The 18,681-nt window shown below is 45.0% G+C and overlaps 1 protein-coding gene across 1 annotated transcript in view; it reads left to right on the forward strand.

Annotated features, from left to right (window-relative positions):
• The first annotated feature begins 5,159 nt into the window (after window positions 1-5,159).
• LANCL2 (LanC like glutathione S-transferase 2) overlaps window positions 5,160-18,681 on the forward strand; it is a 111,594-nt gene continuing 98,072 nt past the window's right edge. The window contains exon 1 of the mRNA XM_065932876.1: window positions 5,160-5,602. Coding sequence (XP_065788948.1) covers window positions 5,414-5,602 — 189 coding nt within the window. The 5' untranslated portion in view covers window positions 5,160-5,413. The remainder of the gene's footprint in view (window positions 5,603-18,681) is intronic.

The raw sequence follows: 18,681 nt of genomic DNA on the forward strand, positions 1-18,681 counted from the left end.
TGATTATCTGGGTCGTGAAGATCTTTTTTGTACAGTTCTTCTTTGTATTCTTGCTACCTCTTCTTAATATCTTCTGCTTCTATTAGGTCCATACCATTTCTGTCCTTTATCAAACTCATCTTTGCATGAAATATTCCCTTGGTATCTCTAATTTTCTTGAAGAGATCTCTTTTTCCTATTCTGTTGTTTTCCTCTATTTCTTTGCATTGATCACTGAGGAAGGCTTTCTTATCTCTCCTTGTTATTCTTTGGAACTCTGCATTCAGATGGGAATATCTTTCCCTTTTCCCTTTGCTTTTCGATTCTCTTCTTTTCACAGCTATTTGTAAGGCCTCCTCAGACAACCATTTTGTCGTTTTGCATTTCTTTTCCATAGGGATAGGCTTCATCCCTGTCTCCTGTACAAGATCATGAACCTCTGTCCATAGTTCATCAGGCACTCTGTTGATCAGATCTATTCTCTTAAATCTATTTCTCTCTTCCTCTGTATAGTCATAAGGGATTTGATTTAAGTCATACCTGAATGGTCTAGTGATTTTCCTTACTTTCTTCAATTCAAGTTTGAATTTCACAAAAAGGAGTTCATGATCTGAGCCACAGTCAGCTCCTGGTCCTGTTTTTGCTGACTGCATAGAGCTTCTCCATCTTTTGCTGCAATGAATATAATCAATCTGATTTCGGTGTTGACCATCTGCTGATGTCCTTGTGTAAAGTCTTCTCTTGTGTTGTTGGGAGATTGTGTTTGCTATGACCAGTGTGTTCTCTTGGCAAAACTCTGTTAACCTTTGCCCTGCTTCATTCCATACCCCAAGGCCAAATGCCCCTGTTACTCTAGGTGTTTCTTGACTTCCTATTTTTGCATTCCAGTCCCCTATAATGAAAAGGACACCTTTTTTGGGTGTTAGTTCTAAAAGGTCTTGTAGGTCTTCATAGAACCATTCAAGTTCAGCTTCTTCAGTGTTACTGGTTGGGGCATAGGCTTGGATTATCGTGATATTGAATGGTTTGCCTTGGAAACAAACAGAGATCATTCTGTCGTTTTTGAGATTGTATCCAAGTACTGCATTTTGGACTCTTTTGTTGACCATGATGGCTACTCCATTTCTTCTAAGGGATTCTTGCCCACAGTAGTAGATATAATGCTCATCTGAGTTAAATTCACCCATTCCAGTCTGTTTTAGTTCGCTGATTCCTAGAATGTTGACATTCACTCTTGCCATCTCCTCTTTGACCACTTCCAATTTGCCTTGATTCATGGACCTAACATTCCCGGTTCCTATGAAATATTGCTCTTTAGGGGGGTTGTGAGGCCAAATCTAACTTTTGGGGTTTTTTTATTTTAAGGCTAATTCAATATATTAACTTTATTAAAATTAATTTTTAAAAAACCCCAAAAGCTAGATTTGGCCTCACAGCCCCCCTTAAAGGGTCTGATCACACTTCAAGAACTGCTGGCTTAAGGGATTGAATTGTCTTAAATCAGGGTTGCATAGCATACATAGGGCCTGTATATGGCTTGCAGCTTCAAGGAACAATCTCATGTATCAAAAGAGACAGGGGATAAAACCAACCCTTCCCTATACCCTTGGGCTCGCTTGTTTCTTCCCCCAGCTACCAACGTGGACAGGACAGGACAGGACAGGATGGATGGACAAAGCGTAAGGAAATCTCTGAGGAGATTGCAGTGTAAGACAAAGGGCATTTGCCGGTCTGCCTTGTGGGACTTCCTCTTGTACCACCTAAAGGAAAGTCCTTTTAATGGAAGCCTGGGCAGCTCTGGCAAGCATAGAGGCGACCAGAGGACTCACTGGTGGCTGAGGAAGGTGTGCAAATCTAAAGCCTGTGAGATGACAAACATGTGAAAAATAAATATAACAAAAAGAGAAATAATAAATCAAAAGCAAAGCCTCAGGCCTTCCTGTGTCCTCAACAGAAGTTCTTTCACCTGACCCTTGCCAACATGCATGCTATCTGGAAGCTTCTCAGCCACACATCCCTACTCACGCCCTCAGGAAAACCTGCTTCTACAGGATAAAGTCTTACTCCCTGGGCCCTTTCAGGGTTTCCAACCTTAAGTGGTGCCCTAGTTCTCAGTCAGATGAACACAGAGATGCCCCTTTCCCAGTTAGATTCCTTTGATAGAAAGGAGACATCACTTGCCAACTGCCCTTCCACTCCTGTGATTTGTTTTGGAGGGGTATTTAGTTAATCCTTGTACTGACCATCTCAATTACATAGAAGGGTTGGGAAGGATGCCCTCCCTAAGAATTTGGTTTGGCCTAAAATAATTAAAACGTCTGTAATTTCAAGGCACTGGCCAAGTCCTTGTACTACTAAAGAGTGTCCAGCAGAGAAGGGTGGTCCTGAAGTTTGAAAAGTCAGAAGGGATCCCTATGCCTCCTGCATTAAGAAGCCTCTTGGAGATAGGAGGTGAAGAAAGGAGACTGTCAGTTCTTGAAAAACAATGTAAATGAAATCTCCACTGAAGACAGGAAGCTGCAAGTTGAACAGCGTTGAGGAAAATTTGCCAAGTCCTTACATTAGGTTTAGATTTTTTGATCTTCGAAAATATTGGCTGTCCTCAGGACAAGTTTGTGTACCTGCCAGTAGTTGTCCATGGTTATCACCAAGATTTTAAGGAGAAGGAGAAAAACTATCTTTATCTCACACCAAGTTGTGAACAAAATATTGCCTTGCCATTGCAGCAAACAAGGGATGTTCTGATCATAGAGCCATCATCCACCGTGGTTGCCCCCAGTGGTGCACCCTGAGGGGATTCATGATGAAGAAAAAAACAATAATGAAACCCCATATAGGTAAGATGCGGACCAGAGGAATAATGTCAGTGAGTTTGAACTCTTGCATCTTAGAAGGGCACTAAAATCATTAATTTGTGAAGTCAGGAGGTTTTTTTTTGTGTGTGTGTGTGTGATTAGCAGTAACTTTTCAATATTCAACTACAGGTTTTTTTTCCCCCCATCAAACTCCTATGTATCCTGGCTTCTCCTTTTCCTCTTTAACAGTTCCTCAGAACTATCTGAGAGGCTGCCATTACAGGCTATAGTCCTCAGTACGAACATGGAATAAAATGTAATTCTCAACCTTTAGACTGTGCTTTTTTTTTTTTTTTTCAGTCAACAAGGGGTAGAGAAAGGTCAAAGGTCACTAGGCCTAATACAGCAAAGCCAGCAGCGGATGTTTCTGCTGCACATACCTGTGGTGTCAGAGTCTAAATAACTCAGGCTTTGGGAAACATCTGCTGTGGGTTATTTTGCCTAGTAAAGTCCATGAAGTGGGAGAGGGACGGCTCCTAAGACAGACAAGTCTCAGCAGTTAGGGGACTGAATTTCAATATGGTAAAGGTAGCATGAGTTTGAGCAAGCTCTGGGAGATGGTAAAGGACAGGGAAGCCTGGTGTGCTGCAGTCCACTCAGTCAAACACGACTGAGTGACTGAACAATAGAAAGGGATCAGAATTCAGGAGTAGTTAGAAAATGTCCTTCACTGAGGGTGAGAGAAAGATGGACACTGGGACAAAGAAATGAAGCAGGGTCAGGTGAGTGCATGCTCCTTGGTTTTTGCCTCGTCACAACAAAGATTTGGAGTGATGGACATGAAAGCCCCCCTCAGCGGGTCGCAGCTCTCGGGTCTTGGACAGACCGTGTTATAGCTCTCAGGTCTCGAATGGACCGTGTTATAGCTCTTAGATAAATCAGTGTTACAGCTCAGTGTTACAGCTCTATTTTATTTAGATAATAGCAGGAAAATCCATCTTCGAGGCATGAGGGCATGTCAACCCAGAGACGCGAAGAGAAGAGCGCCCTAGCGTGCGGGAGAGAGAGCAAGCTAGCTTTGGCTCCTCTTTTTATATGTTTTTCTCTCCCTGGGCCTGTCCTATGTAAATTGGGCCAGCCAGGAGTGCTGTTTGTTTTACCTGAGGTTCTCACTCCGATCCTTGGACCTTCCTTTGTTCTATTTTTGCAGGCTTTTCCCTTCCAGGTCTTTTAGTCACTGCCATTCTGGAATCCTTTTCCCTATTCTACCTACCTAAGCAGGAAAGTGGAATGGGCCTTCAAGGCATCCCGTTATATCAGTTCTGTTTCCTTGAACACTAAGGATATATGTTTATGCTGAGTAACACCTTTACAATGATTTTCTCCTACAGTGGCGTTTTCCATGGTCATCTTATGGGAGGAGGCTGTTTAACATGTTTATCTAGTACAGTTCAAGGGAGACACCTGGACAGGTAGGAGTGGGAAGCCAGGCCACAGAGGCAAAATACAGGCTTTATTGTGGTAGATATTGTTTTCCTCTATCATGTCACTTTTGATATATTAATGTATACCTTCTTTAGTTCCAGAAGAGTATTCATATCATGCTAAGCTACGCTTACTTTTCTCACTAACTTGGAATCCCCAGGGCAGAAATTATCTTTTGTTATCACCTAGTACCATCTGGCTTCCCTGGTGGCTCAGAGGTTAAAGCGTCTGCCTGCAATGCAGGATACCTGGGTTCGATCCCTGGGTCAGGAAGATCCCCTGGAGAAGGAAATGGCAACCCACTCCAGTACTCTTGCCTGGAGACTCCCATGGATGGAGGAGCCTGGTGGGCTGCAGTCCACGGGGTCGCAAAGAGTCGGGCACGACTTAGCGACTTAACTAACTAGTACCATCTGGCATTCAATCATGTTTAAATGGAAACAAAAATTAAAAAACGAAATAATGGAACAATGTATTTCCCTCGAGGAGAAATCATGACATCTCTAACATCTATTTAGCTTCAAATAATTAAAGAAACAACAAGAAGAAAAAAAGCGAACCAGTAAAGACTGTTAACTATGTTGTGATCATACAACTGCAGATTTACTTGCTTGTGTCCTTCATTACACACGTTATGTTCCTGGGCAATTTAACTAATATCGATGGAACTTTCGGGTCAATGAAATATTTAGGTGATTAAGTATGCTTTCACGTGACCTGCTGTTACCTAAGATATTCGTTTATCCAAAACAAAGGGGCTAACCTAAAAGAAGGAAAAAAAAAAAAAAACAGGCGTTGGCTCCTCCTCCAGACCCCCCCAACAGCAGGATGACAGGGAGGGACCGCGCCCTCCCCGGAGACGCTGTCCTCGCGGCGCCGCCGGCTGGCTGAAGCCTCCTCCTCGGAGGGGACCCCGTACCGCGGAGCCTTGGTGACTGCAAGGCGCCGCAGCCTCCCCGGGGGCCCATCCCCAGCCAGGTCGGGGCGGGACCGGGCGCCCGCCACAGCCACGTGTATGCGCGGCGCGGCGCATCCGCCGCTTTCCTAGGGATTACCGCCGCCTGCCGTGGCCGGGCCGAGCGCCTCTGAGGAGGCTTGTCCCAGCTCACTCGCCGTACCGCGCGGCCCCGCGGAGGGCAGGGCGCGCGGCCGACATGGGCGAGACCATGTCCCGGAGGCTCAAGTTGCAGCTGGGTGGGGACGCAGATATGGAAGATCGGGCGTTCCCCAACCCTTTCCCGGACTACGAGGCCGCCGCCGAGAGGCAGGCCGAAGAACCGCCATGTTCTCGCACCCCGCTCTCCCCCGAGGAGCTCGGCCTCCCTTTCCACAGTGATGGGAAGGTGAGTCGGTGATAGACCGCTTAGCCCGGGAAGCACCAGGCCGGGAGGGGAGGGGCAGGGGCGCCAGCGGTGGTAGAGTCCAACTGCCGCCCCCTCGCCGGGCCGACGTCACCCGCCGGCGCCGCGCGGACGTCACGCTCCCGCGTCGCCTGGGTCAAGGCCTGACCCGGGGGACGCCGGGGGCGTGAGAGGCTCGGCCTGAGGGGACCGGGCGGGGGGCCGGGCGGCGGTCCTGTCTGGGCGGCGTGGCCCTGGAAGGCTGTTAACCTCTGTGCTATTAGTCTCTTTCCTCGTGGTAGGCGCCTCCTGGCTTCTCCTGCCAGTCCGCTAAAAAAGTCACAACTTGGAAGGAGTGTTTTTTTTTTTTTTAAATGGGAATGCTCAGGACTTCAAGCAAGGGAGACTGCCGGGAGAAGGCCGGGGAGGGAGTTAGGATATATTTAAGTTTGTAACAGAAGGCGCCAGGCACATCAAAGTTTTTTGCTAATTAAAGAAAATAGATAATCTCAAGGAATTTACTGTGAATGATGCAGGAGTGTGGGGTTTTTGAAATCATTCCTGGCCTGTCCTGTGCATCTCAGCTATTTGAGGCCAGCATCCTGGTTTTCTTGATTTCTCACATGCCCCCGAGCTCCTCAGCACTGAGGCTGAGGGTGGGTGGGTGGTGGCATCTGCTGAATCGCAGACATTGTTTTCTGTTTTGGGAGCCCTCATTCACATTTGGAAGCCCCAAAACGCTGATGGCTGTGACATGCTTGTTTACTGATGTGGCAGGAAATGTTTCTTTCACAGTCCCTCTCTATGGTTGGAAATTCAACCATATGTGAGAGACTTTTCATGACTTTTTTTTTTGGTCCCGCCACTCTGGAAGGACGTCAGAGATCAAACGAAAGTTCTTGTTGATATGTCGCTCCAGGTGTTAACTTCTGGATTAGGCCCATTGATAGACAATAGAAGATTCTCTGGATCCTCTATCTTCTAACCTATTAGGATTCAGGAGATATTTTCCTTGTTGCATCTTCCCATACCTAGAATACACTGTTAACTGTTATTGAAGGCATACAGATCTCTCTTTTTTGGATCAGTTGCTTTAAGTCACCACTACATTGGTTGGAGGCCTGGCTACACACTCTGAGAGAGGACAATCTTATAAAATAGACATAAGCAATTTGACTAGTAACCTTGATAAAGTCATTGTAACTGAGAGACAAAAGCATAAGCAATTAGGAAACAACAAAAGTTATTAGTTTAATGAGTTGTAATCCAGTTGCAATAACCATTAAGTCCATAGGAGATCCAGCTGGAGAAGCCAGATCTTGGCAGGATCAGGCAGAGAGAAAAAGATAAATGTTTTATCTTTGTTTACAAAGGCGTACTTATCAACCTGTTGTAGGTCACAGCATAAGAGAAAAAAATTTACTGGAAAACAGATTCAAGTTAGTATGTTTTCTAAAGTCAAAGATATAAATCATAAATCATCAGTTCATTTAGTTTCATGTAGTTGATTCCTGTTGATCTGCATGAAGTAATCAGGTTTTCTATTAGTTTGTAATTTGTTACCCAGTTTAGTGGTAGTAAGGCTATCAGAAACACATTTGTTTATTTGTTTAAAAGTTCTTTTTATGAGTTTTCTTGAAACCTTCATTTTGTAAAGGCAGTGTAAAATAATGATAGTCTCTGAAGGACAAAACTTAAAATAGCATAGTTAAAGGTTTGAGTTCAGTGTAATTAGGAAATTTGGATATTTTAGTATAATCACTAAAGTTAAGACTGGTAGCATTGTATCAGGACATTTCAGATATTAAGGATTTCATATAAATTTTGGAATATCTGTGTTAATGATATTTATCCGTACCTAAAGTTCACCTTCAATCATTTGACAGTGCTTTTGAATTAAAAAATGCTAAATAGACTTAATTTAACATTTGTCTCTGAGATGTTTTGGAGATGTTTCTTCGAAGCATTCATCCCCAAGTCAGCTAGAAGCTAAAACAGCTTAGTTAGATTTTGATATTTGGGAATTTTGTTAACAATTATAAAACACAGTATCATAGGTTACTGAAAGAATACTTATTCAACCAAAGTCATAAAACAATTAAAGGAAATCAAATAGAGATCACTTAAGGTTGCAGAAACTCACACAATTTATTATTAAAAAGGAGCATTTCTTCCAGAAATCACATTCCACTCCTGCACTGGCTGACTCGACAAAATCCATTTAGTCAACTTGAATCTAAATTTAGATAATCCTGAATATGGATAAAACGTTTTCCTTTTTCTTTCCAAAATCTCTCAAAACTTTCTTTATTCAGCCTTTCTCTCCTTTTCCATCCAAATAAAATCAACTGGCTCATACTTTCTTTTTCCTCAATAAAATGTAATTTCATTTTTCATATCTTCTTTCTGAAAACATACATTCTATTTCTTACTGTATACTGAAAAGTTACTGTATCATTTCTCATAGCTTTTTAATTCCATGTTTAAATTAGAATCCTCAACTCTTAAAACCTTAATTTTAGTAAAGCTAAGAAGTAAGCAGTTCTGAACTGTCTTACATCGGCATTCTGTAGATTGGTGTGTAAACACCAGTGATAATTTCTAAAAACATTTGTTTTCTTATAGAGAATATCTCAGGTGATACCAAACATTTTCATCAATATTCCCAAATACTTTGTTTTTCTACTTAGTAATGTTGTACCCCGATCGCGGAATCCTACCAAACACCACAGGAGCCGCGTATCGATGCAAAAACAGTGAGGAACTTTATTACAAGCTCGAGCAGGGACTCTCTTCACACAACAGCGAAGGAGCCCCCAGTGAAAGTGGCGAATCATTTTTATACTGTATAGCAGGGGAAGCGGGAAGGGAAGCTTAAGGGGATTGGTTAATTCATACTGTGCAGCAGGGGAAGCGGGAAGGGAAGCTTAAGGGGATTGTTTAATTCTTCAACTAAGGCTGTCTTGTTAGCTACTGATTGGTGGGTTAGAGTAAGGGGGGTGAGGGACTTTCCTGTCCTCCCCTGATTGGCTCGTTGCGTTTTTTTCTCTTTAAATTTCGTTTTCTCTCCTTGGGAGGGGGTTTTACTGAAAATGGCGGTGCTATCCTAAAATGGAGTTGTTTGGGTTTCACATTTCACATTTCTCCCTCTTCTAGTTCCTATGGAAGGCCCAATCATGGGTCTTCTACGGAGTCAACTATATCATCTGTGGAGACAGTCAAATATTGAGATCTGAGTAACATTAGGTGGACAGTATTAAATCTATCTTTTACAAAGGACATAATTCTGTTTAATATACAGGGACCTACAGTTAAGATTAATAACAGTAGAATGAGGGGTCCTAATAAAGAAGAAATCAGGGTAGTCAACCAAGGGGAAGTATTAAATCAAGACTCGAACCATGATTGTTCATTTTCTCTTTCTTGTTTTTTGCCTGCTTAGGCCTTCTCTAACTTTCGGTGGCGATTTCTGTACTACTCCTGAATGGTCAATATAAAAACAGCATTCTTCTCCTAGGGCTGCACATAGCCCTCCTTGTTGTAAGAATAGCAAATCTAAACCTCTTCTATTTTGTAACACTACCTCAGCCAGAGAACTTAAGGATTCTTGGAGGTGGGAAATGGATTTTTCAAGCTGTTCAATATCTTCATCTATGGCGGCCCTCATTTGGTTATACTGCTTATTTTGGAGCGTTAAGGCTGCAATTTCACTTCCAGTTCCTATAGCCCCTAATCCCAACAGAACAGCTAGAGTTAGGGCAGTGACTGGTTCTCTTTTTACCCTATACTGATCTGGTGTCTCTAACCTTGGTTGCAGTTCTTCATCTGAATAATAGTTTAGCCGGGGGATTAGATGGACTAGGATACAGAAATCTTGAGAGGTTTTTAGTGCCGCCTGATGGGCACACGGGGTTAGTCCAGCGGAGCAAGCCCACCATCCATTTTCTGGTGGGATGATCCACTGGTGGGTGGAATTACTGAGGTTGGTCATAGGGACTGTGTGATTACATAGGTGTTGGTAAGTCTCAGGAATGGCCCCTATGCAGGTGCCTATACCATAATGGAGCTTACTGTCAGGCGGCCCATACCAGGTTGTTGCTGCCATCTACAGGCTGAGATATCGGCAGCCACATTGAATCCTGAAGAAAAAGCAACTGCCTCATAGTAAGGAGGCCTTATATTATAGCAGAGCCAGCGACCATTTGTTAAGTCCGGACGAGAGGCATTAAGGTTGAGGTACGCTGAGGAGATCATTTTTATAAGGGGGTCTGTGGGTGGGGACATGTCTGCTATGGGGGGAGTGCGTGGAGTAGGTCCAGTATCCTGACTTTGGTTCTGGGAGGGAGGTTTTGGGGCTACCACCTGGGAGGAAGGTTTTGGGGCTATCACCTGGTTTGGTCCCAAATCTACCTTGGGGGTCAAGTAGAGTGGTCCCATCTTTAATTTAAGTTCAATTCGGACTCCATTGTCAAACCCAGTCTTATAAAGACGTAGGCCCCAAGCTCGACCTACATCACCTGGTAAACTTTTCCCCTTTATCTGTGAACTTAATCTGTAATGGAAAGCATTGTCCAGGTTTAGACGATATTCCCTGAGACCTGCATTTTGGGGTATTCTGGGGTAACTTTATCTGAATGAGGTCGTTGCCAGGATTGATGGGCCAAGGGACTGTTCCCGAGGTTTCTCATCCCCAAGCGGCACAATAAAAAGAGTCAACTCCCCCACATTTTTCAATTTGGTTCTGATCCCTTCCTCCCCCTGGACAGACATAGTCAGGCACTTGTTCTAAATACTGTGGGCCCTTACCCTCACAGTTACGGATGAATAAGTTGTAGGAGCCATGAGCAAAAAAGTTGGTCAGTTGGCTGGGACCATGGAAGCCGTTATTGTCGGCCGCCAGGACGCACAAATCAAAGGTCAATACGGGCCACCATGTCCCTTTGGGGGCTACGTTGGAACTCGAATTAAGTATTTCTCCAGTCTCAGGGTTGTAGACCATCCAGGTCATGTTAACCGGATGATGAGGATTGGCTGAGGTAATCCCCTGGAAGGCTGCCCAGAGTACAAAGTACCTTAAGAGGGAGATGCTTCTTTGGGGCGTTTCCGGAGTTTTAGCTTGAGTGGATTGTCCAGATGTTTGGAGACTCTCCATTGTGGCAGAACCTCGTGGAGGTCAGTGAAAGGATCAGCAGGCCTCACATGCGAGAAGTGGACCCATGTTGAGATACCATCTACCTTGAGGGCCGTTGGTGTGACTAGGATGACAGAGTAGGCTCCTTTTCAGCATGGTTCAAGGGTGCCTGAGTGGTGTCTCCGCACATAGACCTAATCTCCTGGCCGAAAACGATGCGGTTCAGGCGGTGGCTTGGTGAAGTATAGGTCTTCTAGCCGTTTTCTTTTTTGTTTGTTTGTTTTGTTTTTTCATTTATTTTTATTAGTTGGAGGCTAATTACTTTACAATATTGTAGTGGGTTTTGTCATGCATTGTCATGAATCAGCCATGGTTTCTAGCCGTTTTCAAATGTCCTTGTGCACCCGTTGGAGGAGTCGGAGGGAGGAAAATAGAGCATCAACAGGTAAGTCAGCGATTAAGTCAGTCTTTAAACTAGGTACAATAGGGGGAGGTCTCCCGAACATAATTTCAAAGGGGGTTAGCCCCAACATGTAAGGTGAGTTCCACACCTGGAACAAGGCAAAGGGGAGGAGCGCCCCCCAGTCCCCGCCAGCCTCTAGGGTTAATTTGGTCAAGGTCTCTTTTAAAGTTCTGTTCATTCTTTCTACTTGCCCTGAACTCTGGGGTCGATAGGCACAATGTAATTTCCAATTTGTCCCCAGAACCGCCGCCAGTCCCTGACTTACCTTGGAGACAAAGGTGGGACCATTATCGGAACCTACCTATGCAGGGAATCCGAACCACGGCAGGATCTCTTCTAAGAGTTTTTTTGTTACTACCTGGGCTGTCTCCTTTTTTGTTGGGTAGGCCTCTACCCATCCAGAGAAAGTATCAATGAAGACTAGCAGGTATCTATATCCGTATTGTCCCGGTTTTACCTCAGTAAAGTCTACTTCCCAGGGCGTGTTCCCCTTTCTCTGGCTCCTTTAGTTGCTCCTGAAGTCTTTGTTGGGTTTGTTAGCAGGCAAGCCTTACAGTCTGAGGCAATTTTCTCTATTTTCACCCGGTAGTCTTTGATGACAATCTTTGCAGTTCTGACGAGATCCTGCATTTTTTTTGCCCCTAAATGGGTTGCATTATGAATTTTCCTGAGCAGTTCTGTCCCCAGTTGTTCAGGTAGGATAGGCACTGACTTAGCGTCTTTCCACCAACCATTTTTAAATTGTGTCATAAGTAAGGAGTTAATCCATTCTATATCTGTTTCACTGTATTCGGGGTTATCAGGTAGAGTCATGGTCCCTGGATCAGGAAGTCGGACTGCCACAACCGGGGTAACAGATGCTAGAGCAGCTTCCTTGGTCGAAGGATCAGCCAGTCGATTGCCCCTTGCCACGGGGGAGTCGCCTCTTTGGTGGCCTGGGCAGTGGACTATGGCCAGTTTCTTGGGCAGCCAAAGGGCTTGTAGAAGCTCAAGAATTGTCTCTTTATTTTTTATAGTCTTTCCTTCAGTTGTCAGGAGTCCTCTCTCTCTGTAGATGGCCCCGTGTATGTGCGCTGTGGCAAAGGCGTATCTGCTGTCAGTATAAATGGTCAGTTTTTTTTCTCTACCTCTTTTGAGTGCTTCAGTCAATGCTATAAGTTCGGCTTTTTGGGCCGAAGTCCCATGGGCCAAAGGGGCAGCCCATATGACTTCTGTCTCAGTGGTCACGGCCGCACCCGCATACCTTTGTCCATTTTGTACGAAGCAGCTCCCATCCGCGTACCAAGTCAGTTCAGCATCCGGAAGGGGGACATCTTTCAGATCAGCCCGGATCCCACATACCTGAGCCAGGATGTAGTGGAGCGTCCAGGTCTGGATCCGGCAGGAGTGAGGCTGGGTTCAAAGTAGTTGGCGGCTGAAAAATGATCTTGGTACGGTTTAGTAGTAGTCCCTGGTAATGGATCAGTCTAGCGTTACTGATCCATCCATCTGGAGGTTGTCTCAACATACCCTCTATGGCATGAGGGGTGGTTATTTGCAGTTCTTGTCCCAGGGTTAATTTGCCAGCGTCTTTTACTAACAAGGCCACAGCAGCCACCATACGCAAGCAGGGGGACCATCCACTAGCCACTGGGTCCAATTTTTTTGAAAGATATGCCACTGGTCTTTTCCAAGGCCCCAGTTTCTGGAGTAACACCCCTTTGGCTACCCTTCTGTTCTCATCTACATAGAGAAGGAAGGGCTTAGTGACGTCAGGTAGACCTAGGGCAGGGGCTGACCGGAGGGCTGCCTTAATGTCCTAGAAGGCTTTATCCATTTCTTCTGTCCAGGCAAATGGTATAGTCTCTTTTGTTGCCTGGTATAGTGGTTTTGCCATTTCAGCAAAACCTGGGATCCATAATCTACAGAATCCAGTGGACCCCAGAAATTCTCTAATTCCGCGTTGACTCTGGGGCTTAGGGATCTTTAACACAGTCTCTTTACTAGCTTTGGACAGCCACCGCTGTCCTTCTTTTAATATGTATCCCAGGTAACGAACCTCTTGTCTGCCAATTTGTGCTTCTCTGCAGAGGCCCGATATCCCAGCTCACCTAAAGTATACAGCAAGTCTCTGGTTGCCTCCAGACAGGTTTGTTGGGATTCTGTGACCAACAAAAGGTCGTCCACATACTGTAGCAAGGTAACCCGTGGGTGTTGGATACGGTACTCACCCAGGTCCTCATGTAATGCTTCATTGAAAATCGTGGGCGAGTTCTTGAATCCTTGTGGTAGTCTCGTCCAAGTTAGCTGCTCATGAATGCCTTCCTCTGGATCTGAGCATTCGAAGGCGAAAATATTCTGGCTTTTGGGTGCCATGGGGAGGCTTAAAAAAGCATCTTTTAAGTCCAGTACCGTATACCACTGGAGACTGGGGTTTAAAGAGCTCAAAAGAGTATAGGGGTTTGGTACTGTGGGATGGATGTCCATCACCCATTGGTTAACTTGTCTCAAATCCTGCACTGGCCTGTAGTCATTGGACCCCGACTTTCTGACTGGGAGAAGGGGGGTATTCCAGTTGGACTGACATGGGCGTAAGATGCCCTGAGCCAACAGCCTGCGTATGTGAGGGCGACTACCCCTTTGTGCCTCTTGTGGCATCTGATATTGCTTGACTCTGACGGCCTCTGCTCCTGGCTTTAATTCAGTATAGATTGGGGGCCGATGTTTGGCTAAGCCTGGACCTCCAGTTTCTGCCCAGGCTTGTGGGTATTCATTAAGTCACTGATACATATCAGCCTCAGGGGCTACTTCGGAGGGGCCTTGGTGTAATCTGTACTCATCTTCTATTTGCATGGTTAGAACTTGTACCGGCCTACCAGCCGGGTCCGTAACATTCACCCCCCTCAGGTGAGAAATGGATCTGGGCTCCTATTTTGGTTAGCAAGTCTCGGCCAAGCAGTGGGTAGGGGCAGTCTGGTATGACCATGAAAGAGTGGGATACCCGGCCCGTGCTCAGATCTAGGTTTCTTCGGTAGACCATGAATATTTTTTCATACCAGTGGCCCCCTACACCCATGAAGTCTTTGAAGAGAGTTTTCCCCATGGGTCAAGCAGGACAGAATGTTCGGCCCCAGTGTCCACTAAAAACTCAACTGGGGTCCCCTCCACTTTTAAGGTTACCCTGGGCTCGGGGAGGAGTTCCGGGCCCCGTCTCCCCTAGTCGCTCAGGTCCCCCAGAGCCGAAACGTTGGTTCCTTGTTTGAACTTTTTAGGGCAATCCTTAACCCAATGTCCTTTTTTACAATATGCACACTGGTTCTGTCCTAACTTTGGTTTTCCCTGGGGGTTAGGTTTCGGCTTACCTTCTGCCAGTTGTCTCAATCTCTTCTCTCCTTCGTTCAGCTGGGCGCTGGTGGCATCCAGGAGAATGCGAGCTGTATTTCGGGTCTGCCGGTCGGCAGCTCTAGTCTGCTTCTCTTCAGGTGTCTCTCGGTTACTATAAACTTTCTCTGCTACTGCCATCAGATCTTGAATAGATCTTTCACCTAATCTATCTATCTTCTGTAGCTTCTTCCTTATATCTGGGACTGACTGATTAATAAAACGCATCATTAAGGCTGACCTAGTATCCTCCGCCTCAGGGTCCATGGGAGTGTACTGACGGAATGCGTCCATCAGTCTTTCCAGGAACGCCGCAGGACTCTCTTCTCTCCCTTGCTGTACATTACCTACCTTAGCCAAATTAGTGGGCCTGCGAGCGGTCGCTCTGAGACCCCCCAACAGAGTCTGGTGGTAGACCCGGAGCCGCTCCTTACCTCCCGCCGTGTTATAGTCCCACTGTGGCCTAGACAAAGGGAAGGAAGAGGTAACCGTCGCAGGGTTAGCCGTGGGTTGCCCATTATCTCCTGGCACCAGTTTCCGCACCTCTAGCTGGATTCTTTCTCTTTCTTCTGTGGTGAATAATATCTGGCGTGGCTGCTGACAATCATCCCACGTAGGTTAATGAGTAAACAGAACAGTTTCTAACAAATTAATGAGCTCTTTAGGACTCTCTGAAAATGGGTCGTTCTGGGTCCTCCAATTGTATAAATCACTAGTAGAAAAGGGCCAATATTGAAGGGGCTGATTTCCATCAGCATCAGGGGGACCCAGAGCCCTGAGAGGAAGAAGAGCTGCTGAAGTAGAGTCGGCAGGCCCCCCGGGGGAGGCGGCCCTACGATTTCGTGTGTTCATTGCAGGTCCTCCCCCAGCAGCTTCTGGAGAAGGTTGGGGAAGTGGGGGTTCGGGCTGAATAGGAGGAGGGAGAGAATATGGTGGAGGTGTGAGAAGGAGATCAAGAAGAGTCTAATCTTCCTGTAAAACAGGGGCAGAGGGGGAAGCCAGAGGCTTTTTCTTCTCTTCAGCCACTAGGATCTCTGTGGCTGCTGCTGCCTGTGGAGGTAAAAAGGGTTGGATCCAAGGGGTTGGGCTGACTATTAAATCTTCCCAAACCAGGATATATGGGACCTGGTCTGGATGTCCGCTTTGAGGTCTGAGGATGATTTCTCAGACTCTCTGGACAGTCCTTAAGTTGAAAGTCCCTTCAGGAGGCCAGCCTATGTTAAAGCTGGGCCATTCATCACTGCAAAAGATAACCATCCGAGATTTTTTAATTTCTATACTCAGATTATGAGCTCGAGCTCTAACTTCTTTGAAATGGTCAGTTATTAAGGTAAGCGGAGAGCATCCAGATTGGATCTGTCCCATCGTCGGTCAGTCACACAATGAACAAACAAGACGACACACCAGACAAGCAACAGAGCGCGCAATTCCGAGAACAAAAGGTACAGAGTATATCAGATGTGTGTGTATATACATATATATATACACACGGGACTACTGAGTGGGAGCTGGAAGACATCTCTTCCTGCTCCCTGCTGGAGACCGTATCGGCGCATCCGCCTAGGTTTAAGTCCAGCTACAGAGCGGGGCCCCCTTACAGATACAGATGCAGCTGCTGCTACTGCTTACCGGCCATTCGTCCTCCGAAGCGCGAGTCCTGGAGGGTCCGGGGGATCCCGGACGAGCCCCCAAAATGTTGTACCTGGATCGCGGAATCCCACCAAACACCACAGGAGCCGCGGATTGATGCAAAAACAGTGAGGAACTTTATTACAAGCTCGAGCAGGGACTCTCTTCACACAAGGGCAAAGGAGCCCCCAGTGAAAGTGGCGAATCATTTTTATACTGTATAGCAGGGGAAGCGGGAAGGGAAGCTTAAGGGGATTGGTTAATTCATACTGTGCAGCAGGGGAAATGGGAAGGGAAGCTTAAGGGGATTGGTTAATTCTTCAACTAAGGCTGTCTTGTTAGCTACTGATTGGTGGGTTAGAGCAAGGGGGGTGAGGGACTTTCCTGTCGTCCCCTGATTGGCTCGTTGAGTTTCTTTCTCTTTAAATTTCGTTTTCTCTCCTCAGGAGGGGGTTTTACTCAAAATGGGGGTGCTATCCTAAAATGGAGTCATTTTATTTTCATATTTCACAGTAATTGATGTCTCAGTATCTTTTAGCTATTTAATAAATTTTCATCACATCAGTTAATATAACTCCAGAACTTTTAAGTTATCAAATATCTGGAAAGATCATTTTAAGCAGTCACTTCTGAAAGATAAGAGTTTTAACTCTAAGATTCTTATTTACATTAACTTTGAAGTTTCATTATATCAAGTTATTTTCTTGCAAGAGATCTACTAAAGTCTTGTTTATTAAACCTAGGTAAAATAATCTTAACAGCGTGTCTTATTTTAATTAGATTAACAATCTTAAACCTTAATATCAGGTATCAACTTAATATTGACTATTTCTCAGTTCATGTGAACCTGAAAGTCATCATGGCCAGTTTCTTTAAGAGTTTTTTATGAAGATTAGATAGAACTCTTTTTAAATCAAATTCTAATAATACTTGTTTAGAAGTAGAGATATTTCATATGTATAATGTGGACACAGAGATAAATAGGCAAACTCGAGATCTTCTTGCCGGAATGGGGACCCCTTCCAGGGCTCGAAAGTGGGCTCTTGTCTAACACTCGGAAATGTCTGAGGAGACACATTTGCTGACAAAGCAAGAGATTTTACTGGGAAGGGGCACCCAGGTGGAGAGCAGTAGGGTAGGGGAACCCAGGAGAACTGCTCTGCCACTTGGCTGGAAGTCTCGGGTTTTATGTTGATGGAATTAGTTTCTGGGTTGTCATCGCTAGGCAAGATGGATGCCAGAGAGGAGGGTTGTGGGAGGTGGTCAGACACATGGTGTCTTTTTTTGACCTTTCCCCAACTCTTTGGGTTGGTGGTGGCTTATTAGTTCTGTGTTCCTTACCAGGATCTCCTGTCTTAAAGCAACTCATGCAAATGGTTACTAGGGTGCCTGGCCAGGGTGGGCGGTTTCAGCCAGTGTGCTTCCCCTAACAATCTCATGGCTTCATTTAAAAGCTTGTCTCAGAATCAGGTATCACCATATAAAGTTACTAGTTTACCAACAGTTGGAATACATTGAAGTTGCTTGCTGAGTTAATTAAGGCTTACTATCTGTAAGGTTTGGCTGAGGAAACAACTTCAGCATGTTGTGAAGTAATTAGCCTCCAACTAATAAAAAAAAAAAAAACAACAAAAAAAAAACTGCCATATTTTTCCCCTTGGTTTCAGATCTTGCCGGCGGCTTGAGCTAATTCAGGTCTTTATGGCCTACATTTACATTTCTGTTTTTTTAGACATTTGTGAAACAAAAACAGTTGCTTAGTTTTGCAACTTTAGAGTTTAACTTATTATGCTCTCAAAGGTTTGTATAAGGCATTTAGCAAAGACCTTTCTGAGTTTATAAATTAAAAGCAAAATCACTATTTTTATTTTCATTAGCCCTTGCATGTTAGTACCCAGTTTTACTAATTTTGTATGGCTTAGGTAACTGTTGCAGGGAGGAAGCCAATTCTGACTCCATGTTGGAACTGTTTCTTTGACTTGGTTTTCATTGCTTTAATCATACTTAATAGCCTGCCTCAGAGGACATTCCTCCTCTGCTTGAATATAAACTAAAATGCTTTTGTTCAGCTCATCCCTACCTGCCTGTGAATGGCTACCAAAAAAAAAAAAAGAGAGAGATTAACACACCCTTTTCCAAAGGCTGGCTCTTCCTGGAGCCTAAAGACCCTTTCACTTCCTCACTGACTCTGTTTTGACTGTTGACTTTAGTTGCTCATCGCTTCTCTCTCTGGCTCTGTAAAAGAACCTGGCATCCAGACCTCCACAAGATGGTTGTTTTGAGGAGCTAGAAGTCTTCTGACTTTCCAAATAAAATTTTTTCCTTGCCTCAACACCTCATCTCTTGCATTCATTGGCCTGCCTGCGGCAAATACAGTGAGCTTGGACCGAGTAACAAACTATTGGTTTCCTCAGCTGTCTATCCCACAGTATAATTAAATGAGAGCTGTAACCGCCTTATATAAAGCCAATTTAATTATACTAATTTTATATACTTTCA

Source organism: Muntiacus reevesi, chromosome 4, assembly GCF_963930625.1.
Source record: "Muntiacus reevesi chromosome 4, mMunRee1.1, whole genome shotgun sequence".
Taxonomy (NCBI): Eukaryota; Metazoa; Chordata; class Mammalia; order Artiodactyla; family Cervidae; genus Muntiacus; species Muntiacus reevesi.